General features: G+C 39.6%; 1 protein-coding gene across 7 annotated transcripts in view; it reads right to left on the bottom strand.

The window, feature by feature from the left end:
• The window catches only part of Bach2 (BTB domain and CNC homolog 2), a 355,873-nt gene that overhangs the window by 67,391 nt on the left and 260,482 nt on the right, over positions 1–28,000 (bottom strand). For all 7 annotated transcript variants that reach the window (XM_074078063.1, XM_074078083.1, XM_074078073.1 and 4 more), the window contains one exon: positions 12,353–12,607. In XM_074078063.1, the coding sequence (XP_073934164.1) occupies positions 12,353–12,607 (255 nt within the window). The remainder of the gene's footprint in view (positions 1–12,352; positions 12,608–28,000) is intronic.

Below are 28,000 nucleotides of genomic sequence, written 5' to 3'. Positions count from 1 at the left end.
TCTCTGAAATAACCAGAGCAAAATAGACTGGCATGGCTCAAACGTTAAAGTACTTGCTTTGGAAGCATGAAGCCCTGAGTTCAAACCCCAGTTCCACCAAAAATTTTTCTCAAATGAATATAAATTTAAAACCAGAAATTCAGGGTAAATCTTGTTCTTATCAGAAGTATTGGCAATAGAGCCTCTTTTCTTTATTTTCTTCTCTGTTTTCAAAGGGGGCAACAATTTCCAGTGGTTTCAGTCATTACCCTTATGTTGGGGTTTTCATATCTATATCTGTAGCTTTGTGCTCTTTGTCCCTTAGGTACATAGAAAGCACTACAGATACATCAAAGTCTGATGGCCTCTTTCCCAACTGTGTGCTTCCACACTCAATTTTCAGGCATTTCTGGAAGGTGCTGCCATTCTTCACCCTGGTATAGACCTTCCTCAGCTCGTTCTAGGATCAGGGGCATCTCCTGACCATGCTCTCTGTTTGTAGTTGGTTGTTGTTTCCATCTATCATACATTCCACTGGTAGACACATATTCCTTAAATTGTTTTCATTATGTCTCTTCTTGGCTCAATGTTTGGGTAAATTCCTACTGCTTATCTGATCAAACCTGCATTTTTTCTTTTGCAGAACTGGGTTTGAACTCAGGGTCCCAGTGCCCCTGCTAAGCAGGTGCTCTACCACTTGAGCCACAAACCCGGCCCAAGCTTAAATTCATTTGTCTACATTTTATTCTTTCACAGTAAGGTCCCATGTAACCACACCATATCTGTCCTTGCCTGTGTCAGCACCTTTGCAACACAAACAACTGCCAACACAACACAGCATCTGCAACAAATGCTCTTGAATTAGTCACCTGTAATTTCTATGGTCTTCATTCTTCAACTGTACTGTAAGTCCACCGAAGGAGGTGATTAACTTATGAGTGTAAAAGAAGTGACTGATGAAGTGTGCTCCATTCTTCTGCTTCTATGAAGTGTTGCACTTAAGCTATATTATCTTGATCAGTCATTTTTTCTCTCTACCCCTCACCCCAGTCCTCTGAAGGTAATTCTGCAATTTTTGCCACCTTACTCCACTATCATATCATCTTGTACCATTATAAAGTTCTTCATATAGGCAAAATCCCTTGTGTGTGCAGGTAGACTGTTATTTCTTCTCATTGTCAGTGAATAAGAGCATCGGTCAACATCTCCTATAGCAGCCTCAAATAGGAGCCATGGAGATACATTGTTAAATGGAATTTTGAAAGGTGACAGCATTTCTTTACATGAATATCTTATAAATCTGATGGATGTAACCCATCCAAAAAATCTGAAGAGTTACAAAAAATGTGCTTCAATTATCTTCCATTAGTATCTTGTAGATTTCTCAAAACTATGAAGTCCTTACCCCGAATCTTGGTATTCCATGTTTTTTAACCTTTCCACATTCCTATTTGTAGGGCACAATTTAGTTTCGAGGCTGTTACAGCTTTACTTGGCAGATATAAATGGCACAAAAAATACCCCACTAGTCTAACGTATGCAGTGGGAGAGAAAAATGGCAGAACACACAAAACCTCTCTCATGGTTGCAGAGTGCACAGCTCTGCAGAGCAAGACCCCAAGGGTCCTATCTGTTAGCTAGTTTCCTGGCTTTTTTGGTAACTTTGCTGTTTTCTCTCCCTTCTCTTTTATAACTAATAAAACAAGAATAACAGGTAAGCCATGAGGCATCAGAACAATCTTTCTGACAGTTTAAAAAAATTTTTTTCCTGAGGATGAAACCCAGGAAATTAGGGCACTAGTGCATGCTAAGCATGTGCTCTACCATGGACAGATCTTTGAAGTGATCCATACACATCAGTCCATTCCATCCTCCATCACTCAATGCTGCTTACCATACAAATGTGGCACTACTCACAGAGACCTTCTGCTGTCCTCACCTCTAGCTGTTGATGCAGTCTCTAGGAATGGTGTCACCAGCCTATACCACTTGTAGGAAAAATAATCTGTCATTTGGTTTTGCATAAAAAGAATTAAAAAAAATTAGATCAATGGAACAAAAATGGTGGCTTAGAAATAACCAGGAAATAAGAGTAGCAGTGACATTTACTACCATCCTTATAAAAAAGAAGATGAAAAGAAATAGATGTTACTTTAACATGCTGGTGGGCTGCAATTGTGACCTTCTGTATCTTTTCTTTGATTTTTCTGCTAAACTCAGGAATTTTTTCATTGGCCAAATCCCAGCATTTCTTTTCACCCCCAGGGCCAACTTTTTGGCTTGGTTGGGAACAGCTGCCAGTATTTCTCTTTGCTGCCAGTCAGTCAAAAAATGTGCTCACGTTGGGGGCCTGGCTCCATCCCACCCAGGATGCTGAATGCATTAACTTGTTCACACATAGCCCTCGCCAGGCTGTACATGGAAGTCCATCTCAGACAGTAAGGCTCACTGCATGACTAGCCAGCTTGGAGGTGGTGCCAATGTCAGTTAGGGAACTGTCAACATATTTTAGGAGTCTGTAGCAAAGTGATGCATTTTACTATGTGCACTAAGTGAATGGGAAAAAAGAACACTTCTGAGATAAAAGGAACCCAAAAGTGGTAATATTTAATTGCCCCAATTCTCACAGCAAAAATAAACCAATTCTTTATCTTGCCTTGTGATTTGGTTAAGAACCAAAATAAATAAGAATATAAATATATAGTATTAACTGATTAGTGCACACAATTCTATTTTCCTTGTGTTTCTAAGAACAGAATCCTTTTTTCTTAAACTGACAACCATGCATCACTCCAGTGCTTGGCTATGAAACATTTTATTAAAAAATTCTTGAATCAATTTCCTGGCTTACAGCTTGGCCAACCAAGATTCCAGGTGTTCTTACTATAAGAAGGAACTCTTTCAAAAGCTGTCTGCTTTTATAACTGCACACCCACCAGAACTGTCGTGAACACCCCAACAATAGAGCTGAAACCTGAAGCAGTTTGGTGACATTCCAAGTTTTTGAATGGAATGTGAATCCATTAAGATTATTAGGTAACTTTATTGATATCCCCAAATTTGTGCCAAATGTGAAAGCTGCCAAAGAAAAGACAGAACAAAAACTGACTCTTGGATTTTAACTCTGAGTATTTTGGTGTGGAAACTATTTTCTTGTAACTCACTTAAAAAACATACCATGCATTCACTGTTTAATTGCAATCTCAGTTTTCAGGAAGCAAAGAGAAATGAGGTACATAATCAATGTTTCTCTTCCGTTTGGCTTTCAGCCTAAATAGTCCTGCACTTTTATTGGAAAAGTAGGACAAGTAATAACAGTGAACAAGAAACCTATTCTAAGAAGCACTGGCTTAAATAAGTACCACTGCATCATGAGTGACTCAACCATCTACTCAAGAGTGATTACTCTGCAATCATGAAGCCATGCTAATTGGACAATGGCTGACTGCCAGCTCATTCATGTTGGCCTGACCTACAACACCCTTGGCTGACAGCCATCCTGTCTCTTTATCACACCTTTTTTTTGGGGGGGGGGGGGAGAACGAAGGTGCTGGTGATAATCTGGATGGAAAGTGAAATAATTTTTAAAAACTCTCCCAAGTGCTATTTAACTTCTTATCATGAATTAAAAGTTTAATTAAGTACCCTGTTGAAGGCCTGGGTCCTATGATTATGATTACTGATCAAATGAGGAACTTTATAGCTCTGAACCTATCTTTAAAGCTATTATTAATTTTAATTGAAATTGCTAAGAGTCTCCATAATAGGAGAAAGAAAGAAATGCAAAGGACATTTTGTTCATAGACGGAGAAGTGCTTAAAAACAAATAGATATCATGGCAACTAATTTTATAAAATTTAATACAAACAACTTTATTATCAAAGGTCTTGTTATAAATCCCTTTATAATGTTGATTATTGTGGCCATATTACATTAGATAGAGATAAATAGGTAAAGTGAAAAGAAACCTTAAAACTGGCTTTAAAATCAGGTTACTTAAAATTAATTTTTAGATGTGTCTTAGGTTTTTGTCTACTCAACTCCTACTACTATGACAAAAGAGGAATGTATTTCTGCATAAGTTTCTTTAAATAGGACTTACTGGCCTCAGGATTTAAAAAAGTGTAAGAGGTTTGAAAACAGCTTATGTGTCTCAATATTTAAAATTAGCTATTGCTGAGGTTATTTTCACACTAGATTTCCCTCCCTTGGTGTCAGCATCATCCCACAGCCTCCAGGATGAAATCACAATAGTATCAGCTCCCCTTTCCATGGCTTTGCTTTATTGCATCTCCATCTGAGACTGAAGCCCAGATTGCAGGGCTGGAAGTCACCTTTGCATTACTATAAATAAGTTTTGCCTTTAGGCATTTCAGAATTATCAGCATGATTCTAGGACCTGAAAACTTTCTACTTGGCAGCAAGTAGGTATCTGAATATTTTGACTTCTTACTTATTTGCTTTGTTTTCTTTTTTAACCTGCTGTCAAGCCTCACTAATGCAACTTGGAAAACTGCACCACAGCTTTTAATGAGAATTCTGAGGTAAGAGCCATTTCATCAGAGAAGACCATTCTTTCCTTTTATGGGAATAATAATACCTACTGTTTCTATAGCACCATCCTTCCAAGAAGTTGAACATATCACATTTTATTAATCTGAATGGCAGCTCTGTAAGTCAAGCTGGGAACTAGTACTGCTACTCCTTGCATACTCATATTGAAATTGAGTTCATTACATGAGAATAATTTTCTCAAAAATCCTAAAACCTTCTGAGATGTTTTTAAGAGCCATGATCAAGCTGCATCTTCTGTAATCTGCCTTATTCTAGGTTGTCAAATACCCCCCACTGGTCCTATAGTCCTACAGGTCTTTCATTGCCATCATCTATGAATGGCTGTAAGGCATTTTCTGGGAACTCAGGGAGTAGTGAGAAAAATAAGCAACAGAATTGAGCTAGCTCCTCTTCTGGAGTCTATGGTTCTTTCCTTTCCTGAGGAGTTTGCCTCCCATTTCCACGACCTTTCCCTGGCTCTCAGTCTAAACACCTGCTTCTCTTCCTGGATTTCTCTCTCCTTTAGCAGAAACCTAGAAAAGTTAAGGATCATGAACCTGTAACATAGAATAGGGGTCTCCGATGTCATCCAGTTCAACTCTACCATTTTCAGATTGGGATGTCTCTTGCAAAACTGAGTATGTCCCTTGGTCATCCTCTTTTGTGCACTTAAAGACATTCGTTTAGCAACTTACTTCTGTTTCCTGTATGATCACCTTTTCTCTTTCTTTTGGAACTTTCTCATCAGCCCAAGTATTAGTCAGGATAGGTTAGGCTCTACTGTAATAACAAATAAAACACCATTTTAATTTTTTGAGATGGGAATCTCACTATCTGCTTAGTCTGATATTGAACTCATGGACTCCAGCTTTCCTCCCACCTCAGCCTTCCAGGTAGCTGGGACGGGAGGTATGTACCACCAGGTCCAGCTCACATACCAAGTCTTAATGGCTTAACACAAAGTTTATTTCTCATTTCATGTCAAAATCTGATTTGAGTCAGATGGCTCTCTTCCCACAGTGACTCAGGGATCTGGGCTTTTCTACCGTCTTGGAGTGCTTTGATATTAGCTAAATGGATGGTAAACAGCACAAAGAACTCAGACCTACTTTTAATAGCCTCAGACCAGAAGAGACATAGTAGTTTACTTTACTTGCCACTGGCTGTGACCTACCTGACTGCAAATTTAGCTCTCCCATTGTCCACAAAAGAGAGGAAAAGTGACTCTGGGTGAACACTAGCAATCATCACCATAGAGTGCCAACATGCTAGAATTTCTTCCTACTTGAAACAAAAATAAAATGAGACCTCTTTTAACATTCTTTCCCTCCAGATTTTGGTCCAATTCTTTGTTCCCTTTAACTTGAAAGGCTTCAAAAACCTAGCTTATATTAGCTTTCTCCGGTTCCTCTCTTTCCATTCTCTCTAGAACAAAATTAGATTAGTTTTTGTTCCTGCTGCTCCCCCAAAAGTACTCAATGAAATCACAAGTGGCCTCCACATTGCTGGGGGGGCTTTCAAAATCCCCTATACTCTAGTTTTAAAACTTATAGCTCCAGGCTAGACTTTGTCCATTAATTCCAGCCATGCATGTCCAACTGTTTACCAGACATATCTATTTAGATGTGAATAGGCATCTCACACTTGATATATATGAAACAGATCTCCCAATCTTGCTCCACCTTCTGTCCCCACAAGCCCACTCCTCTCAGCTTTACCAATCTCAGTTAATGACAACTACAATCTTTACCCCAAACCTTGTAGTTATCTGTGTCTCCTCTCTCTCCCTCTTATATCCAACATATAAGAAAATCTCATAAGCTCTATCTTTAATATAATACCAGAATCAGACACTGACACCAATCCACTACTCTGGCCCTGGTCAAGGTTATCATGTCATGTCTTTGTTATTGTCTTAGCTGCTTCAGGGTTCCCTGCCTCTGCCTTTGCCCTCTTTCAATCTACCTGCACATAGCAGTCAAAATGACATTCTTCTGTGACACCCTCCAACAGTTCCTAGCTCATTCCAAGTAAGAGGCAAGTGTTTAGCAGGGTGTGATGTCCAGTCCTGTCACCTCTCCGATGTGTCTCTCTCCATTCCACCCTTGCTCATTCTACTGCTGTGTGTCAGACATGCCAAGTCCACCCCTGCCTTTTGTCCTTTCCTTGCTATTCTTCTGCCTCGCTCAATCTTTCTCCAGATGTCAGCACAGCTGGCTCCTTTACCTTCTTCAGGTCTATCCTCAAAAGTCACCCATGCAAACAAGCTATTCTTGACTTTATATTTCAAACCCCATAATTCCTGCACCCTGACATTTCCTAACCGCAATGGCATCTAACAAAGTATATCTGATATTTGTTAATTTCCTCTCTCTTTCTCCCCACTGCTTATGTAAGCAAGACCTAGTATGCAGCAAGCCCTTGACAGATGTTTGCTGAATGAATATGTAAATGGGTGAGAAAACAGAAGCCTAAGGAGGTTGACGGGTTTGCTTGGGATCTCACATGCAGCTGTGTGAAGGTCCAGACTGTGCTTCTCTCAGCTCCTTGGGGCTGCTACTCCTTAGTTCCTAAAATTTGCTTTTACTTTTTTTCAGGAAGAGTGATGGGGGTCTCTCACAGAGGTCTGTTAGGTGGTGAATGGGGCAGGCCAAAGCTGGCTCTGTGCTCCAGAATGGACAAGTGCTTTATTCTTCTCACTGTGGTCATACCACTTCCCACTGAGGACCCACTGTGTCCCTCAGAACCCTCACCGTCCCCTACAGTCACACCCAGGCTCAGAGTGCTGCTGGCATCCCTTGCTGCAGCACGATGTACTTGCTGTAGCATTACACCCTAAAAGGATTGCTCAAAGATAATCATGGCTGCCTTATTGCGTCTTTAAAAGACTGGATCTAAACCATCCCAGAGACATTAACAGCTTTCATAGCCTCTATAAAAACTCCCAGACAAGAAGACTCAACAACTGTATTGGCATCTGTGCTTAGCAGTACTGCTGCACAGACGTTCCTCACTTCACCCTGTGGTTAAGACCTAACACAGGCCTTCTCTTCCCATTCTAGTTTTCAAGTCAGCATCTCTCTCTTCTCTCTCAACTATCTGGGGCAAATATTATTTTGGAGAGAGAGAGGGATGGAGGAAGAGAGAGAGAGAGAGAGAGAGAGAGAGAGAGAGAGAGAGAGAGAGAGATCCAGCAGAAGTCTGAAATACATTTATACCTGAAAAACATAAGGCTACTTGAAGGGCCATGGTTACTTCCAAACTACAGCCATCCTTTGCATGAACACTGTCCCTTTTCCAGAGAGTGAAAGGCAATACTGCCTTGGCAGTAACATCTCAACAGCCCCTCTTTTCTCCCCTAGCATTCTGTGAGGAAGCCAAGACTGGGGTGATGTCCAAACCCACTGTGGGCTACCAGCTTCAAAGGGAGTGCATGGTATTCCTCCCTTTGTACCTCACCCACCATGGAATGATCTTTATAACGCTGATGCTAATTCTGGTATGGCTGGCATCCTACCTGAAATGATCTTCAGGACTCTAGCTGAAGATCTAATCATTAGGACTAGGATAATGATTAAGACCTAATCATTAGGATTAGGTGTCAATCATAATGAGCAGCAGGACAATGACCTGGTGATGCCTGGTGCATCAACCACTTTCTGTTCTCTCTTAGCACAAAACAGTTACTAATGATAACTTAAATGGTCTGCTTTATTATGTGACAGAAATGCTAAGTTCAATGGCTGGTCTCCTATTAGGTGAAATTCGTATCTCTGTGTATTTGTCAACGAGGAGCCAACAGTCAAGTCCTATTAGTCCTAAGGTATGTCTGTCATTCCATTTTTAGAAAACAAAAACAACAATTCAATTATTCTTTGACTTCTAGAAGGAGGACTTTATTTTTATCACTCCCTCTTCAGTTCAGAGGCTGTGCTGGGCACTGGGAGTAGCCCTCATTTGCTGGTAGAGGGGTTGTCTATCAAGAGTCAGAACTTGGGGGAAGATGTGCAGGACTAATGGTAGCTGGAGGCTAGAGGTGGCTTTGGCCTAAACTGACCGAGGAGGGGAGTTGTAGGGTTGCACTTTGCATTTGGAAATTTCATGGTATGAGGAGTTAGTTCCAGGCAGTTATTTGCCAAAGTGGTGTTTGCTTATTTACCACTTAATTCAAATCCTAGGGAGTCATTCACTGAGCTAAGCATGACAATTATCACTGAGCCTGCAAGAACATTTTAGTGTGCACACTGAAAGCAGAGGAAAACAATTCACAGCACATAGGGCCTTAGGCAAGTGCTTGGAGCAGAGAGGGAGGGCTCTTCAAAGGTAGCCTTGGGACAGTTTCAGATCTACAGAAGCAAATGCCACTGGGTTGGTTTTCAGGAGCCATCGGAAAGATACCTAAGAGCCGGGTTACTGACTATGCATTCATATGCCATGAAGTGGGGGAAAAAAAGAAACCAAACTACTTATATGTGAAGATTTCAGGATCATGAGCAACCAGAATTTTTCTTTCTTTCTATTGTCCTTTTTAAACCAGAATGTTTAGTGGTCTGGATGTGAAATGTCCCCCAAAGGCTCATGTGTTCAAGGCTTGGTTCCTGATGCAGCAGTGTTTAGAGATGACTGGATCTTGAGGGCTCTTACCTTATCAGTAGATCAATCCATTGGTGGATTTATAGCTGAATGGACTGTTGGGAGGTGATGGAAATTATAGGAGGTAGGGTAGCTAGAAGAAGTACGTCATTGGGGTATGCTGTTGAAGGATGTAGTTTGTCCTGGTTCCTCATTCACTCTCTCTGCTTCCTGACTGTTATGAGATGAGCATCTCTGCTCTGCCACACCCTTCTGCCATGCTGTTCTGCTTCATCTCAGGCCACAAAATAACAGTCCATGGACTGAAACCTCACATACAGCAAACCAAAGTAAATCCTTTAAACTCCTTTAAACTGTTTTTCTCAGGTATTTTGTCACAATGTCAGAATGCTAGCTAACACAGAGGATGTAGATGACATGGGTACAACAGCATATTACAGGTTGAGGAAGCAAGAAAATCAACACAGACAATTCTCACTTAACTGGAATACAACCAAACAGGTCAAATAGAATTTTGTTGGATGTCCACACAGTGTACCTCTTACTTTAAATAAGAGTGTGCAGTGCCATTGGATAAGCAATTATCAAGGTGCTGATCTGAAGAGAAACTTTAAGGTTACATTATATCCACTTATATCCTGTTTTCTTTTGCATTTTACTGCACTGGTATTGTATTTTGATAAATAACTCAGGGATGTCAGACTTTTAGGGATTCGTACAAGTAAGAACTAGGGCTCAGAGAGATATTAAGTGACTAGACCGGTATTTAAGCACTAACTGGGAATGGCCTATGCTAATGGCGTATGGTCCAGGGAGTCTCACGATGAGGTCAACAGAGTCACTGAAGAAAGGTTAACTACATGAAGTGTGATTTTAATTTGTACTTATATTTTAATTTTACCTATCTTTTTGAAAATCATTAAAAAACATATATACAAAGTGGTTCTCAAACATATAATAAATAAACTGTGAGCATCACCTTCCAGACCACTCTTGATGATTGGAAGTTTTCCAAATCTTTCTAGAGAATTCTAGAGTTGGAGGAAATGAGAAAGGCATTCTTTCCCATATAGAGAAGAAAAGGCTGTATGTCTGACACATGTCTGCTATGGGACAGGCACTGTGCTCAAAACTTTTACATCTATTATCTCACCTCATCCTCTTACAACCTGCTAACTGGTTAAGAGAGCCCCCTTCAGTGCAGTTGGGGAAAAATCCAGCTCAGGATCCCCCAGCTGCACTACAGCTGCCAATTCCTCAGCCTTCTCAAGTTACTTGATACTTAATGCTCTGCCCCTTACACAGCCCCAGTTACTTTATCTTCAACTGCTTGGTCTTTTTCCTTCTAGTGTCTCGCAAACTATCTCCTTGCTAGTGGTATGAGGAGTGGAAATAGAGCTTTTCATGGTGAATGCATAAAAAAGAATGTTAATGTGGAAATAGTGAGTGTCTATGCAGTCCTCAGTTTTATTGGCTGGCCACTCTCCTGCTCTGCACAAGGAACTATAGGTGCTGCTTACCATCTGAAGTTTGGCAACCCTATCTACCCTACATGTCTTATTTGCCTATCTATTTTCTTTTCTTCTTCAGTGCTGGGGATTGAATACAGGGTTTTGCCCATGTTAGGCATGTGATCTACCACTGAGCTACACACCAGCCTATATTTTGGGGACAGGATTTTGCTAGGTAGATTGGAGTGGCCTTAAACTCACTATGTAACCCAGGCTGGTCTTGAACTCATAGGTCTCCTGCTTCAGCCTTTCAAATGCTGCATTACAGGTGTATGCTGCCACACCCAGCTGTCAATTTGTGTGTGTGTGTGTGTGTGTGTGTGTGTGTGTGTGTTTGTGTGGTAATAGGGCTTAAACCCAGGGCTGTGTGCTTGCCAGGTAGGTGCTCTACCATTTGAGCCACTCACTTAGCCCTTTTTGCTTTTGTTATTTTTTCAAATATGGTCTTGATTTTATCTCCAGGCTGGCCTAGACTGTGATCTTCCTATGTATTCTGCACATGTAGCTGAGATGACATCAACATGCCACTGTGCTCAGCTTTTTATTGGTTGAGAGGAGGTAATGTGGACTTTTGCTGGGAATAGGATTACAGGCATGAGCCATTGCGCCTGGCCTATCTATCTGTTTTCTATGTCAGATTCAGGGGTTTTTCAGTGGAGCAAAAGCTTACCGCATCACTCATTAATATTATTTGCCATGTTTCTGAAGACATCTGGCTTGTTACCCCTGGGAATTAATGTAGATAAAATCATAAGCACCTCACATTCAAGTCTGTGTTTCCCCCTAAGATTGCTATAAAGAGTGGGATAGTGCACAACCCTGAGGCTCTATGGGCGAAGACTCCAGATATGAGTTGTATCTCTGGGAATTATGCAGTGCCCAGCTTGCATAACTGATGGTGGTGGCCCAAGAGTTGCACACTGTGCTGGAGGTACAAGGAATGACTCTGCCCTGAACACAAAGCCTGAGGATGCTCAGTATTACCTTCATCTTCTGAAAATGAAGGGAAGTCAGGATGATCAAAGAGGACTTGTGTACACGGTTCAAAGCGTGACCAATTTGTTGGTTTGTCATTGTGAAACCCATCCTTTGAGGTTCTGTAGCTCAAACCATCCAACTGAATGTCATCTCTGGACAGAGCAGGTCCAGCAACTAGTGTCCCCAAAGTACCAAAATGACTGAAATCACTGGAGTAATTAAGAAACCCAGGAGGGTATTTTCAACAATGGTGAGAAAAGCCAGCACATGCTTCTTAGAAATTCACTACATTAATGGTGAGAATTACTGGGTGCTTTATTTTCTCCCAAAGAAAGGAAGGCAATGTGAATGAGTTTATTCTTCTATTCTCAAGGGAAATCTAGTGATCCTTAAACCATTTGAAAGAGCAAAATTATAGCAGTGATTCAGATTCCACATCGAGGACCGTACCAAACTTACTTTGAACGACTCAAAACCGGAAGCCTCAGTGAACTAGAAACTACAGTGACTGAGCCTCACCTGGGGCTCAGTTCCCCTAAAGGATCATGCTCTGTTCATATTCATGCCTCTGAGACTTCAAGTGTATCAAATAGAAACTGGTGATGCCACAAACCAATGTGTGGGTGACATGGACATCGATGTGGCAAAGCATACACCTTTTGCCTCCTACTCAGCCAGTTTTCTAGAAGTCAACAAACCTCCTCTAACAACCACACAAATAAACCAAGTTACTGTACCTCTTCAGGCAAGCTGACCACCAAGTCATTTTTTGTCTGTCCAACCAGCGCCTGCCAGAAGTATTCACTGCATGCGGCCAGCACAGCCCGGTGGGCTCGGAATTCCTTCCTCTCCACAATCAAAGTCACGTCACAGAGAATGTCCTTTTTCCGCTGGTCATTGAGGCCCAGGAGGATGTTGGTGCAGTGGACTGTGGACTCATACACATACATGGGGGAGTCAGGCTTCTCATCCACAGACATGCCGTTCACACCCTGAACGAAAGAAAGAAAGAAAGGAAGGCTGAGTCACCACTGTTCTTAGAGTGACAGAAAGAAGGTGGAAAAGAACATCAGCGATCCGAGGTCCCAGTGCCACAAGCCCAGCAGAAAGGAGCAGAATTGCCAATCAGCACATTCATGCTTGGTTAGAGTAATGAGGTCAAGTTCTATGGCTGACTTTTATCCTTTCCACTCACTGCATTCTTTTATCCCATGGTAACAAAGCGAGATCTTTTTCATGGAGCCTTTAAAACACATATGGACTTTAAAACTTGGTAGTTTTTTAATTTTTTTAAGAGGCTGAAATGGAGCACTCACATATAAAGAATGCAAATTTAAGTACTAATTGAGATTTCTGTTAAGAGGAATCATTTTGAAGTATTTGAAAGCTGTTTTGCTGAAGTGTATGTAAGTTCCTAAGTTGAAGGTTGGCTAAAATGCCAAATAGAGTAAATATCTATATACATGATTTAACAAATGAACTAAACTGTCTGTGTGCTAAAGAGTACATATAGTCAGATATTATGCCTGCCCTCTGCCTCTTTAAGAAAAAGTACAACAAATCTGCGTGTCACTCAGCTCTCCAAGGTGGGAGCATGCTGTCATTATCCCACAGACTAGATGCATGTCCTCTTTAAGGAAACGCAATACATCATAGCAGGAACTGTGAAAAAAAAAATGGACACAAAGTGAGGATTGCTTTTTATAAAAGGCTTCTTTGCTTTAAAAAATGTCCTTTGAAGTATTTTAAAATATAGTATCAATCTTGCATTTCTAGGATAAACTCCATTTGGTTACAATGTTTTTCCCTTGTTATACATTGTTAGATTCAATTTGTTAGCATTTTAAATATTTTTTGGCAGTATTGGGGCTTAAACTCAGGGCCTCGAGCTTACTAGATAGGCACTCTATCACTTGAGCCACTCTGCCAGCCCTTCTTTGTGTTGGGAATTATGGAAATAGGGTCTTGTGAACTATTGGCCTGGGCTAGTTTTGAACCAAGATCTTCCTGATCTCTGCCTCCTGAGTAGCTAGGATTACAGATGTGAGCCACCAGCACATGGCTTTTATTGTTTTTTTTTTTAATATCCATGTTCATAAAAGCTATTTGTCTGTAGTTTTCTTCTAATACTTCTTTTGGTCTGATTTAGAATCAGGGTAACGATGGTTTCCCAAAATGAACTGGAAAGTATTTCTTCCACTTCGACTCTCTAGACCAGTTCTTTTTGTAGATTGGATATTATTTTTTCCCTAAATGTTTTGTGGACTTTAAGGCCTCTGAGCTGGGGCTTGTTTACAAATACAATTTTTAAAAACTGTCACATCTATTGGCATAAAATTAAATATTTCCTTACTTTTCTTTTAATATTAGTGGAATCTGTATCACGTTCTTGATACTGGGACTTTGTGTCTTCTCTCTCTTTTTTCACCCCGCCTCCTCACCCCTAATTTCCTGATCAGTCTGGTTAGAGGCTTAACAATTTTATTTATATTCTCAAAGAAATATTTTTGATTAAATTGGCTGTATTTATGTTTTCTATTACCTTGATTTCTGTTATTATCATATACTTTGTTTTGCTTATTTTGGATTTAATTTGCTCTTTTTTTTTTCCAGTTTCCCAAGGTGGAAACTGAACTCAGTTAATCATCTTTTTCTGTTTTTCTAACACAGGATTTATATATTTTACTCTAATTACAGTTTAGCAGTATCTCACAAATTTTGAACTGTTTAATTTTCATATCTACTCAGTTCAAAATACTTGTACATTTTGCTTTTGACTTTTTCCCTTCATGTCTAAGTTATTTATAAATATATTATTTAGTTTCTAAATATCAGGAGGAATTTCTAGATATCATTTTGTTATTATTCTCTAATTCTATTGAGGTCAGAAAACAAACTTTGTATGACTTTAATCATTTTAAATTTATGGAGACTTGTTTTACATTGTGAATATGGTCTATCTTGGTAAATGTTCTACATGCAATGGAAAAGATACATTCTGAAGTTGGCTGGAGTGTTCTGTATAAGCCAACTAGGTTAAATCGTGTGCTGAGTATCATTCAAGTATTCTGTATCTTTTCTGATTTTCTGTTCAGATTCCATCAACATTTAATTCGGGGGCTTAACCCATTTACATTTAATGTGATTACTAATTTGGCTGAATTTCAACCTGCCATTTTGCTACTTTTTTTTCCTTTGTCCCATCTGTTCTTTGTTCCCTTTCTTCTCATTCTCACTCCTTTTATATTAACTGAATTTTTTTATGATTTAATTTTATCTGCATATTGTTTTGTTACTTTATTGGTTGCTTTAGGATTTATATAATATGATTCTTTAAATTATCACTATCTATCTTCAAGTGATATTTAGCACTTCATGTGGAGTATAGGAAACCTAAGATGCTTAAAAGGAGGAAATGGAAGCACCTCTCCCTTCCTGGCTTTTGTACTATTCTTGTCATGCCTTTTACTTGTACAGATGTTAAAAACTCTACATTACATTGTCTTTACTTTTGTTTAAACAACCAATTATCTTTTAAAGAGATTTAAACAACAGCCAGGTGTGGTGGTGCTTGCCTGTAGTAACCAGCTACTCAGGAGGCTGAGGCAAGAGAATCATGAGTTTGGACCAGCCTGTTAACAAAGTAAGATCCTGTCAGAGAGAGAAGAGGTTCCTCTGCAGGTGCAGGTGATGTTTTTTTTTTCTCTGCTGGCTTTTAGGATTTTGTTTTTACTATGAATTTATTTTTTATTTTTATTTTTTAGCAATTTGCTTATGATGTGTCTGGTTGTAGTTTCCTTCATGTTTTGGGTCTGTAGGTGTATAGTTTTCATCAAATTTTGTTTCTTCAAATATTTTTGGCACATATTTTTTTCTGTCTACTCCCTATTCTCCATAAGACAGTTTAGCTATATGCATGTTACACCACCTGAAGAAGTCCTACAGTTCACAATTGCTCTGTTCATTTAAAAAATTTTTGGTGCTTTTCCCCCTCTCATGTTTCACTTTGGATAGTTTATATTGCTAGAATGTCAAGTTCATGAATCTTTTCTTCTGCAATGTCTAATCTGTCATTAATCCCTTCCAGTATCACTTTTATCTCAGATACTGTGGTTCTCATCTCAGAAGTCCCATGTGGGCCTTATAAAATATCTTTCACGTCTCTGCTTATGATTTTCAATCTATCCTTCTAATATTTTAACATTTGGAATAAAGTTATAATAATTATTTCAATGTCTTTGTTAATGCTAACATCTGTATCAGTTCTGGCTCAGTTTTGATTGATTGTTATTTGTCTTCAGTGTAAGTCATATTTTCTTGCTTCTTTGCATGACTGGACATTTTTGATTGGATGCCAGACAGTGTAAATTTCACAATTTTTGGATCCAATTTTTCTAGATGATGGATACTTTACTATTTATAATCTTGTTCTTTGTTCCAAGACACAACTGAGGTACTTGGAGGCAGTTTGAACCTTTTAGGTTTTGAATTTGAGATCTGTTAGATGGGAAAAGCAGCATGTAGTTAGGACTCATTATTTTCCACTGCTGATTCAACATCTTCTGAAGTAGGGGTTTTCTTATTTGGCTGGTAGGAACAGCCAAATTCCCAGTCCTCTATGAGCTCTAAGTCTCATCTAATTGTGTTGGGTGGGTCTCTTCTCACTTTTGAGCAGCTTCCTCATGTGCATGCGCAGATCAGAACTCTGCAGAATATTGAAGGGGAACTTTCTGCAAGCTTCTGGGGTTCTTTCTCTGTGCAGCTTTCTCTTCCTGCTATCTTCTTTCTAAACTCCAAGCACTGTACTCTCTCCAAACTGTCTCCTCAACTTAGAAGTCAGCCAGAAATTGTTTGGTTCCTCCTTTCTGTGCCATGGCCTGGAAACTTTTCAATGCAGTATGCTGAGCTCAGTTTGCTTGCTATCTTTTGGGGATTATGCTCTTTTACTGCCTGGTGTCCAATGTTCCATACATTGTTTTTATATTTATTTTGGGTGGGAGTGTAAATATGTTACTCCATCTTGGCTGGAAGCAAAAGTCCTGTATTTATTCTTTATACTACAATTAACCAAGTACTTCACAAACAATAATTTATTACATTGGTAACCATATAGTATAAACTCTGCTCTGCTATAAATGGTGCTCTGCAACATCAAATTACAAAATGTTTCTATGAAGAAAAATTACTCTTTCTTTGGTATTCAAATGAAGAAGTATCTGTGAGGTTTATTTTCTAGAATCATTTAGAAAATGAAATCAGAATAGCATTCCAACACAATTTAACACACTGAATTTAACATGATTCAGTTAAAAATGACCATCAGGGGAGGGGGTGGGGGCAGGGGGGAGAAATGACCCAAGCCTTGTATGCACATATGAATAATAAAACAATAAAAAATAAAAAAATAAAAATAAAAATGACCATCAGCAATGGAGTAAGATCAAGGTCACGTGACTTCTGTTTATGACTAGGAAACTGCCACCAGATTCTTTATTATCTAGTGAGAAGACAAATACTCTGTCTTCTTATTAGTCTTTTATTTCCTTAGAGTGCTTTCAGGATTTTCTAATCTCCCATACCTAGGGTCTCAATTCTGATTTACTTTCTCCATTCTCAATTCTTAAGTGACTACTCTTTTTCCTATCACATTCAGTTTTCTCAATTAGCCTATAAAATTTATTGAGTTTAAAAAATTATAACAGGCCATGTGCAGCAAGCACCACTCAAAACTTGGTAGAACAATTAATGTTCTAGGCCATAGGTAAAGTGCTTAATTCATTAGAAGTAGTAGATTTACAAGGAACATCTTACTTTTCCAATTTATTTATGGATAACACATATCAATGCACACACACCAAGACAGAAGCTTGTTACGAAGAACACAAAGCCATAAATTGAGTGAAACATGAAATGAAAAGAAAATAAAAAGAGTAATGAAAGTGCGGTTTAGTGGAAAGAAGAGTGGAGGAGGAGTCTGGAGATTTTACTTCAGCTGTGCCATTGATCAACTTTGTGAATCTGGACAAATTGCCTTTGTCTGAGCCTGCTTCCATGTTTGTAGAATGAAAAATATGGATCAAAAGACCATCAATACTCTTGCAGATCTACAGTCTAAGAGTCTATGAAGGAAAAGGACCAAACTGAACACAGAGAGTGTGGCATTGTCATTGTCACTGAAAGAAGCTTTCTTTGACCTTCTGAAGACCACTTATGAATGCAGTTTCATTGTTGTGGATGTTGCATGGCTTAACAAAACTGTCCCTGAAGAGCTGGTTACAGGAAACGGGGTAGACAATATACCAAGACATCAAAGCCTTCTGGGAGAGAAGGAAGTAGTACTCCAACCCCTGCTCTGCATGGACTGTAAGCTAGAAAAATCTGTTTGGATGGAACATGGTGACCTCATGGAGGGAAACAAGTCTCTTGAAGTAGGAGATCCAAGCCTAGGAGGACATTTTGGCACAATATGTAGAGCTGATGCTATTAGCTGCTTCTGTCCTTAGCTTTGAGGTTTGCTCTAGGAACCATAGCTGAGCAAGGAAATATGAATAAAAGAAAATGTCACTGGGGAATATATAATATGCTGAGGTTCTACTGAGGCCTGAGTGGGGGCCTGACCACCTCACAGCACAAGTGGATGAAATCGTGTTCTACTAGGCAGGAAAAGCCATTAACAATGGTGAAGCAAGGTGGTGGGTGCACTAGCAGACGCTAGGTCACGAACAAGACTAGGATCTTTCTAGGCTCTCAAGATAGCAAGGGGTCTTGAAGACAGACTCTATATTCTTGCTAATAGGGCAGGTTTGCAGAAATAAAGGAGATGTGGCCATATACACAGTTCAAGTTAGCAATGTAGGCTGTGATAGTCACCTACATATGGACATCTGTTCTTCGGGCTAAACTCTCTAGAGAGCTTTAGAAGACATTTAAACAGCATTAGTTCTGTTCATCCAATAGTATAATCTGAAGTCTATTACTATGAAGCTGTTACTAGAGCTCTCTGAGGTCTCTCTTGACTTTGCTGTATTATTCCAGGATAACTCTTCTTTCTGCTATGCTATACCATTTTCTTCCACCTGGCCTTTACATGTCTATTGAATCTCACTGACCCAGGCCTCCCTGTGGGCCCCTTCAAGCATAATGGAACATCATGTTTCTTCAGCCTTTTCCATCTTCCCGTTATCATGGCTGCTCCTCTGTGAACTCCTCCAATTTGCCTGTTTTTGATGGACCAGTGCCAAAGTGATTTCTGCTCTCCTCTCACTGTATTCTGTCCCATTAAGTTTTTTTTTTTTTACTTGTCCTACTAATATTAATTAAGCAGAACACCCTGAAATCTTCATGGGATCTAAGAATGGAATCCTGTAGAGTATAGTAGCTAACAGCCCAAAATAGCATGTAGGAGGCTGACAGCCAGGCTTTACCCTAAGCATTAGACAATGTGTTAAAGTATGTAGACATTAGATGAAATCAGATCGTGAGAAAGCTTTCCAAAGGTTCTGATTTGAATTTTGGCTGGATCTCATTCTTCTTTTTGTATGCCAAGAAACCCCAGCTGCACATGTACACACACATATACCCCAATCATTTCCTCTTAAGATTCAACAGTAAAAGTTAATTATTATTTTTTCATAGTCTGTTCATACCCTCAAAAACTTATACAGACCAGAACTCACATCAATCAAAGTGCAGTATTAACAAATGCAGACTTATTCATTAACTCATTCACTCTTCCCTCATTATTGGGTCATATTCAGAAATTAAAATGTCTAGTAGTAAGTTCTTATGGTAACAGTATAATTCAAAAAGTTTTTTAAAAATCCACACTGGGAAATCCAAAAAGCTGCAATTCACAAAAAGTAGAATGTTAAATTTTATAGACAACCTGTCATGTCTAGAATGTTTTAGATAAAAAGAAATGAATGTGCCTTGTAGTAATGAAAAAGACCAAATTATAAAGCATTTCACTTGAAGTTCCAACCACATTTCCCCTAGAAACAGTGCATTAAGTGAATCAAACATTAAATTATTTAGTAATTGGTGAGTAAATTTCTGCTTTTATCAATCATTCTTTTTCTTAAAAAGTTATTTACTATAAATCTGTAAGAATTAATTTTATAAAAGAAAGTTAAGTCTCTAGAAATTTTAGAGCACATAGTGTTATTAAAATTACTTAGTTATTTCTTTTGGATTGGAAATACTTTCTAACCACATCTTACTTTAAGTGGAAAGCAATCCAATTTCAGTGTTTTCTAATGGTAAACTGCAGTGCTTGTCACTTAATGTCGCTAACGCCTTAGATAGCTAAAGTAAGTAAGGGCCTGACACGGAGCAGCTAAAACGTTTTGTGTGCTTTATTTACTCAAATACTCCATCTGTATGCCTTCTTGTTAGTGCCAAGGGAACTGAAATTTAAGGCTGTTGTTAGGAGGAAGCACTTGCAATGGTATCATCAAATCCTTAATAGCTCTGAATGGTTCTCTTACTTCAGTATAAACTTCCATTTTCCTTGACCTTTCAGGAGGAAGTTCAATTCACTGACATAATTTGTGACAATGGTTTTTACTGCACAGTTGAAAAATACACTGAAAAAATTTAAAAGGGGACAATCATAACAAGCTCCACCTTTTTTTCTAATTTTTTTTTGTGGATGTGATTGCTTCACTTTTATAGAGATCAAAATGCAAAATAACTCTAAGTTCTAAAATATCTATTAAGAAAGCACTGAGAACTACTAGCAGTCTTCTATGCTTAAATATGACTGAGTGGACAGGCAGGGTCTGATACAGTAGTTGAACTGGAAGAAATTAGAATAGCACGCTGGTAGCAGACTATTTGTAGACAGCTAAAGGCAAGAAAGAAAGACACATTACACAGCCACCAGCTGTCTGACAATATTAAGAGCTTATGACAATGTAAAGCAATAGGAATTTGTGTCTATTGATAGTTGGTTTAAACTCTTTTGCAAATAGTTTGGCATTACCATTAAAGTTGAGGATGTGCATGGATTATGAACCAGTCATTGCATTCCTAGGCTACACTTGGGAGATATTCCCATACATCTGTAACAGGAACTCTCCATAAGAGTGTTCACAGCAGCATTGTTCAGAGTAACTCCCCACTAGAAACAATAAAATGTTTATCAGTAGCAGAATGCCTAAATATACCAAGCTACACAGTAGTCGTGCATTCACATCATGAATACATGCAAATAATACAAAGCAAATTAGAGCCACATGCAGCAGCACAGATACTAGACGAAGCCAAGTCCTGAATGAATACTAAACTACAGAAGCAAGACATAAAATAATATTATAATCTGATTCCATTATAAAAGTTCAAAGATGGGGAAAATATATATCTAGGGATATATGCTATTCTGGACTTAATGTTTGTGGCCCTCCCTCCCCATTCATGTTGAAAGCCTAAACTCTGAAGTGATGGGCTTTGGAGGTGGGGCCTTTGGGAGGTAATCAGGTGATTTGAGTGGAGTCCTCATGAGTGAGATTAGTGCCACTTATGAAAGACCCCCTTTTACTCTTTACCATGTGAGGTCACACTAAGATCATGGCTGTCTGTAAGACAGGAAGAGCCCTCACAAGGACCTGCCCCTGTTGGTACCCTGGTCTTAGATTTCTTCCTCCACAACTGTGAGAAATAAATGATTGCGTGAGCCACCAGTATAGCACTTTATTATAGCAACCTCAACTAACTAAGACACACAAAGATGGTAAAACCATAAAGGAAAAGTTCAGAATAGAGGTTCCCTTTGGAAGAAGAGAGCTCTTTGGAAAGGGGTACTGCAGGGTTTCAGGGGTGAATGTCTCAAGGGGCTCTACTTCTTGACATGGATGACAGGTTAACTTTACATTAAATTATATATTTCTTTTATGTACTTTCTATATCTATATTTTATTTAAAAATACAACTCCCCTAAAATTAAAGATTGTAAGAAAAGGTTAACAACTCAATTGCTTACGGGGAGCCAACCACAGTCTCTTTGATCTAATTTCAAAGATCTTAGGGTGGACATTGGATTTCAAATGAAAACACACACCACACAGCTTATGATTAATGGTGAGAAGTGTCCTTAAAGGCAATCAAATCTAACCACTTCCATGTAAGTTTTCAATAAGAAACTGCAAAAATGGTTTGAACAGAAGACAAGTATTTTTTTGGGGGAAGGTGAGGAAGTGGAGCCTTACATTTGCTTCATAGCAAACTACTTCCAGAGGTCACATATTTTCTTCTTTCCTGTGAAAACCAAACCCCTTTACATATCTCTATTTCCTTATCTATAACCTGAGGAAAGAGGCATCCCCCAAGGTATTTCTAGTTCTAATTTCTGTTTCTTTGAAAGTACAGGAGCTTATGGAAAGTCTTAAAACATGAGCTTCTCAAACTCTAGTTCCTCAGAAGACATTTTAAGGAAGTCAGAGATGCTGAAAAGAGCTGTCTGGAGGAAATAAATGCCATCAAGTAACTTTTTTAAAAAATTTTTTATTATTCATATGGGCATAATATGCTTGGATCATTTCTCCCCCCTGCCCCCACCCCCTCCCCTACCACCCACTCTGCCCCCTCCCTCTCCCTCCCACCCCCTGGGTACCTGGCAGAAACTATTTTGCCCTTATTTCTAATTTTGTTGTAGAGAGAGTATAAGCAATAATAGGAAGGAACAAGGGTTTTTGCTGGTTGAGAGAAGGATAGCTATACAGGGAGTTGACTCACATTAATTTCCTGTGCCTGTGTGTGTTACCTTCTAGGTTAATTCTTTTTGATCTAACTTTTTCTCTAGTTCCTGGTCCCCTTCTCCTATTGGCCTCAGTTGCTTTTAAGGTATCTGCTTTAGTTTCTCTGCGTTGAGGGCAACAAATGCTACCTAATTTTTTAGGTTTCTTACCTATCCTCATACTCCCTTGTGTGCTCTCGCTTTATCATGTGATCAAAGTCCAATCCCCTCCATCAAGTAACTTTTGAGGGAGATGAAGAAGAAAAAAAAAGAACCAGCTCTTTTTTTTTATTTTATTATTCATATGTGCATACAAGGCCTCCACCCCCTCCCTTACCACCCACTCCACCCCCTCCCTCTCCCCTCCACCCCCTCAATACCCAGCAGAAACTATTTTGCACTTATCTCTAATTTTGTTGTAGAGAGAGTATAAGCAATAATAGGAAGGAACAAGGGTTTTTGCTGGTTGAGATAAGGATAGCTATACAGGGAGTTGACTCACATTAATTTTCTGTGCGTGTGTGTTACCTTCTAGGTTAATTCTTTTTGATCTCACCTTTTCTCTAGTTCCTGGTCCCCTTTTCCTATTGGCCTCAGTTGCTTCTATGGTATCTGCTTTAGTTTCTCTGCGTTAAGGGCAACAAATGCTAGCTAATTTTTTAGATGTCTTACCTATCCTCACCCCTTCCCTTGTGTGCTCTCGCTTTTATCATGTGCTCATAGTCCAATCCCATTGTTGTGTTTGCCCTTGATCTAATGTCCACATATGAGGGAGAACATACTATTTTTGGTCTTTTGGGACAGGCTAACCTCACTCAGAATCATGTTCTCCAATTCCATCCATTTACCAGCGAATGATAACATTTCATTCTTCTTCATGGATGCATAAAATTCCATTGTGTATAGATACATTTTCTTAATCCATTCGTCAGTGGTGGGACATTTTGGCTGTTTCCATAACTTGGCTATTGTGAATAGTGCCACAATAAACATGGGTGTGCAGGTGTCTCTGGAGTAACCTGTGTCACAGTCTTTTGGGTATATCCCCAAGAGTGGTATTGCTGGATCAAATGGTAGATCAATGTCTAGCTTTTTAAGTAGCCTCCAAATTTTTTTTCCAGAGTGGTTGTACTAGTTTACATTCCCACCAACAGTGTAAGAGGGTTCCTTTTTCCCCCATCCTCGCCAACACCTGTTGTTGGTGGTGTTGCTGATGATGGCTATTCTAACAGGAGTGAGGTGGAATCTTAGCGTGGTTTTAATTTGCATTTCCTTTATTGCTAGAGATGGTGAGCATTTTTTCATGTGTTTTCTGGCCATTTGAATTTCTTCTTTTGAGAAAGTTCTGTTTAGTTCACTTGCCCATTTCTTTATTGGTTCATTAGTTTTGGGAGAATTTAGTTTTTTAAGTTCCCTATATATTCTGGTTATCAGTCCTTTGTCTGATGTATAGGTGGCAAATATTTTCTCCCACTCTGTGGGTGAAGAACCAGCTCTTAACAGTAAGAACCTCCCTCCCTTATAGACCAAGTCAACCCAAAGGAAGACAAAACAAAGGCCAATTTCCCATCTTAATGGGACATGGTGCCCATCAGTACTAAGCAATAGTTCTTTATTTTGCTCTCTTCCCACAGTAAACAGTCCTCTGGTGTGCAGGTCACGGTATCTCTTGGAAGCCATCTTAGACATGTGGTGATGGAATTGAGCTGGGTGTCTGTCCTCTCCTGTCTGAGCCTTAACCCAGTGATATCAGGTGAAGCAACAGTTTAAGGGGTCAGGGAGAAGGCTACAGCTGGGATTTAACAATAACAGGGCACATAAACTGTCACCTCAAAAAGGAGAGGGAAGAATTCAATCATTGAAATGACTGTGTGAAAGGGACTCCATGCTTGGCCGCGTGAGATACGTGATCACTGTTCCTGATGGTCAGGTGATGGGGGTGTGAGTGTGGGTAAAGAGGTGGGAGGAGGGGGGAAAAGTATGCAACTGGGAACACACAGATTAGGACAAGCAGCTTTGTGATTGTCTAAACACACACACACACCTTTCTAGGGTTTGAACTCAGGGCCTCATGCTTGCTAGTAGGCAGGTGCTCTACCACTTGAGCCATGTCTCCAGCCCCTTTTCTATAATTAGACATTTGCTTTTGGTTTTTTTGTGGCAACCCCCAACTAAGGGCATAGCCAACACTCCTTCTATTCTTCTGGGACAGGTCATTTTCTACCCTTGGCAAGTTTTCTTTTCTACATTGTCACTCCTAGTTAGTCTCTAGCGTTACTTCTTTCTATCTGTGCTCTCAATTTATATTCAGTTTGCATACATCAATCTCTGCCTCCTACTAGTATTTGTCTCTTGCCTATTAGGAGTTAGAGGACAGAGAAAAGTCATTTCTTTTCTGCATGTTCCTTTATCAGGGCATCTGCGTGGAACATCCTCTCCCAGTGTCCCCTTCCCTCCCCTTCTAGCCACAGAGATATTACCCTTGAGCTTTGTGCTGCTAATGTGAGAAGAAATTGTGAACAGTGATTAGGAGGCTAAATGAGGGTGGTGGAGTCTGTTTACTTCATTAAGGTTCCTTCAGGGAAAATGTGAGGATGGGAAACTGAGAGATAAGGGTTAATACTAAAAGCACAAAAGATCCATTTGACTCAGAGCAATCTTCAGTCTGCCTGGATTCTATCAGACGCCTTCTCCATGGGGAGATCATTACAGAAAAATGACATGCAAAGTGCGCCATGAGGCATTTGAGTCAAACCAGAGGGAGGATGACTCAACGGATCATTTTACATTTTAATAGAGGCACTGCAGATTTGTACTTAGTGCACAGTTCAATACAGGGCTCGCAACTCCTCCCCAAAACTTCTTCATCGGGTGGGAGGGGAGTTCCCAAAACCTGACAGAAATTATTCTGTCTTAGAAAAGAACCAAGTCAAAACTCACAACAGAGAGTCAAAGACTAAGAAAAGACAACAGACAGTCAAATGCAGAAAAAGGGGAGATGGCAAGTCTAATTCCAACTTTAACATTACTGTCAAACCTAAGACAAAGTGAAAAACTGAACTCAGTAATTAGTGGACTACAAATCTGCTGGGGAGTGGGGCAGAGAAGAAGAGGGAGAGAAGGAAGGAGGGAAGAACAGGAAAGAGAAGAGAGAAGAAAGCAAAGAACATAATAAAAGAATTTTGTTTTCATCAAATTTATTTCAAAAGATTTACCATGATAGTTACTATCAGAAGTCTACCCACCAGGTCATTGACAATGCTGGGCTGGAGTTTCCATGTGAATTCAAGAAACAGTATCAGTAAAGCCACTGTACCTAGCATGGGCCAGTTATTGCTTGCAGGTGCTAACGTGTGTAACCAGCAATTATGATGCTAGACACCAGATAACCAAGTCTTAACTCGCTGGAATGGAGGGTCACTTTGAGACACACTTTTGTGTCTGCCTATACAGAAAAACTATCTATAGCTAGGCAGGTATTCATCCTTGTGATCTCTACCAATGTCTGCCTGGGCTCCTGAGAGGGCATGCTGCTTTCAGTAGGAAAGGAAACAGAGGCTTGGCAGAAATACAGCCTTTACAGAAAAGGTTTTTAATAAAAGGAAACTTGCTTTTTCCCCACACATTGAGGTCTTCTGGACAACATGACTCTGTTCTGAAATATCATCTTCTCTGCAGGGATGCAAGCTGGCAGGGGTGAAGGTTAGATTGCAAGATAGCTCACCTGGTAACTAAGAAAATCAAAACTCGGCGACAAAGGCAGGCAGCACATAATCAGGACAGGGACTTCATCTAGCTCAGGCTCATCCAGGTAGTGTTTTGAGAAAGGCTTGGGAATTTCTACTGAAGTCTAGCCACTCCTACTCTCATTTTTTTTCCATTTTAAAACGATTAAAACCATGAGGCTAAGACCATGGTTGGCAGTTTATTAAATTCCACATCAGGTAATAAAAGGACTTGGACCATCTGTCACCTTACAGGAGGTCAAATGAAGCTGGAAAATGAGCACACAGGTGAAAGGCTCTCCTGAGAGCAGGCAGAAAAAGCAGGAGGTCAGCAAAGAGGAGCTGGGGAGAGCAGGATGTGCTCAGAGCTTTCCAAGTCCCTGTCCTGTCCTTGGCAGCTTCTTAGAGTGATGAATACTATTACCAAAAGGCAGTGACACAAATGCTTCATGGCACTGAACACACTGTTTAAAATACAGATTGTTTTAGATGCCTACACCACCACCATCACACATACTGTTTTACCATATAGAATATGCTTTAGATAAAGCAAAGAATATCAAAGAAGAGATTATTTTCTAACTCACTCATACAAAAAGTTGAAATCTTACTGCCACAGGGGCAGAAAATACTCCTCCCCGAATTCTCTTCTGGGAATAGGTACAAGGCCCTTTGGGTGGTACCAGAGAAGCCTGGAGAAGCACTGGTCAGGAAGAAGCTGTTTAGTGTCTCGACTCTACAAAGTACCATTTCCCATTTCTCCCTCCATTCCTAGATAGAGGGCTCCTGTTTGTTCCTGCTCTCCTACTTCATACCATTGGACTTGGGACACATTAATTAGATTGTAATCTTGGGTCTTCCCATCTATAAAATGATTGTGAAGATTAAATGAAATGAAACAACAGGTCATTTAGGATACCTCTTTTATAGTACAGAGTGTTTTATATGGCAAACACTCCACAAATAAAAAGCATTTTCTTTTTTTTAACCTTACTTTTTATTTGAATATATTAATTATAAGGTGGGTTTCATTGTGACATTTACACATGTGCTTACAGTGTATCTTAATTATATTCACCCCCTCCATCATTCTCCCTCATCCTCCCTTCCCCCTTCTTAGAATAATTTTAGTATTTCATTGCTCTATTTTCATACAAAAATACAAAATACAGCCACTATATTTGCCCTCCTTCACCCTTTCTGTTTACCTTGGTGCTGGAGATTGAACTCAGGGTTTCATGCCTGCTAGGCAAGTGCTCTATCACTGAGCTACAATTCTGAAAAGGAAAAATACTGCACATTATGTAAGTTTGTAATTTTGCACGATTCAATTTTTTATATTGAGGTAAAGCTGGATGGCATGAAGAATGGTGTTTGTTTTCATTTGTCCAATTCTGCTTAAACTTATGGGGCAAGGCCAATTTGCTTAATTTTTCTCCAAGGCCTGTGCAAGCCTGATGGGAGAAGGTGTGGCTCTTATACTTTCTGGCAACTTTGGCCATGACATCACTATAGTCTGCCTTCCATAACATCCCTCAATGATTGTGAAGGTCAGAGAAGGAAATGGATCGGAGAGCTCACTGAGAAGTATAAAGTAATGTGCTTGCATCAGAATTATTCTCATCACCAGTTGGCTAATTCTACACATCATTATATCAAGAATGTCTCTTCTTATGGGCACTTAACCCTGATATATTTCTCTCTTATGCCAAAGGAAGGCACCTGGCAGATGGGGGACTTGTATTAACTCTCACCAATAACATTTCCTAAAGTAATCCATCCCTCTGTATTTGCTAAAAGTATGTGCTTTGAATAGCCCACCTTCCTGTGGCAGGTTGTCCTTGTTTTCTCCCTGCTATGGTTGTACAAATCAGAAGCCTCTTTGATCTTGGGTAGCAGTATGGTGGTTGGTGATGAGCCAGGCTCTG

The sequence above is a fragment of the Castor canadensis genome, chromosome 1 (genome assembly GCF_047511655.1).
Source record: "Castor canadensis chromosome 1, mCasCan1.hap1v2, whole genome shotgun sequence".
Classification (NCBI taxonomy): Eukaryota; Metazoa; Chordata; class Mammalia; order Rodentia; family Castoridae; genus Castor; species Castor canadensis.
This window is presented reverse-complemented; position numbering and strand designations above follow the sequence as displayed.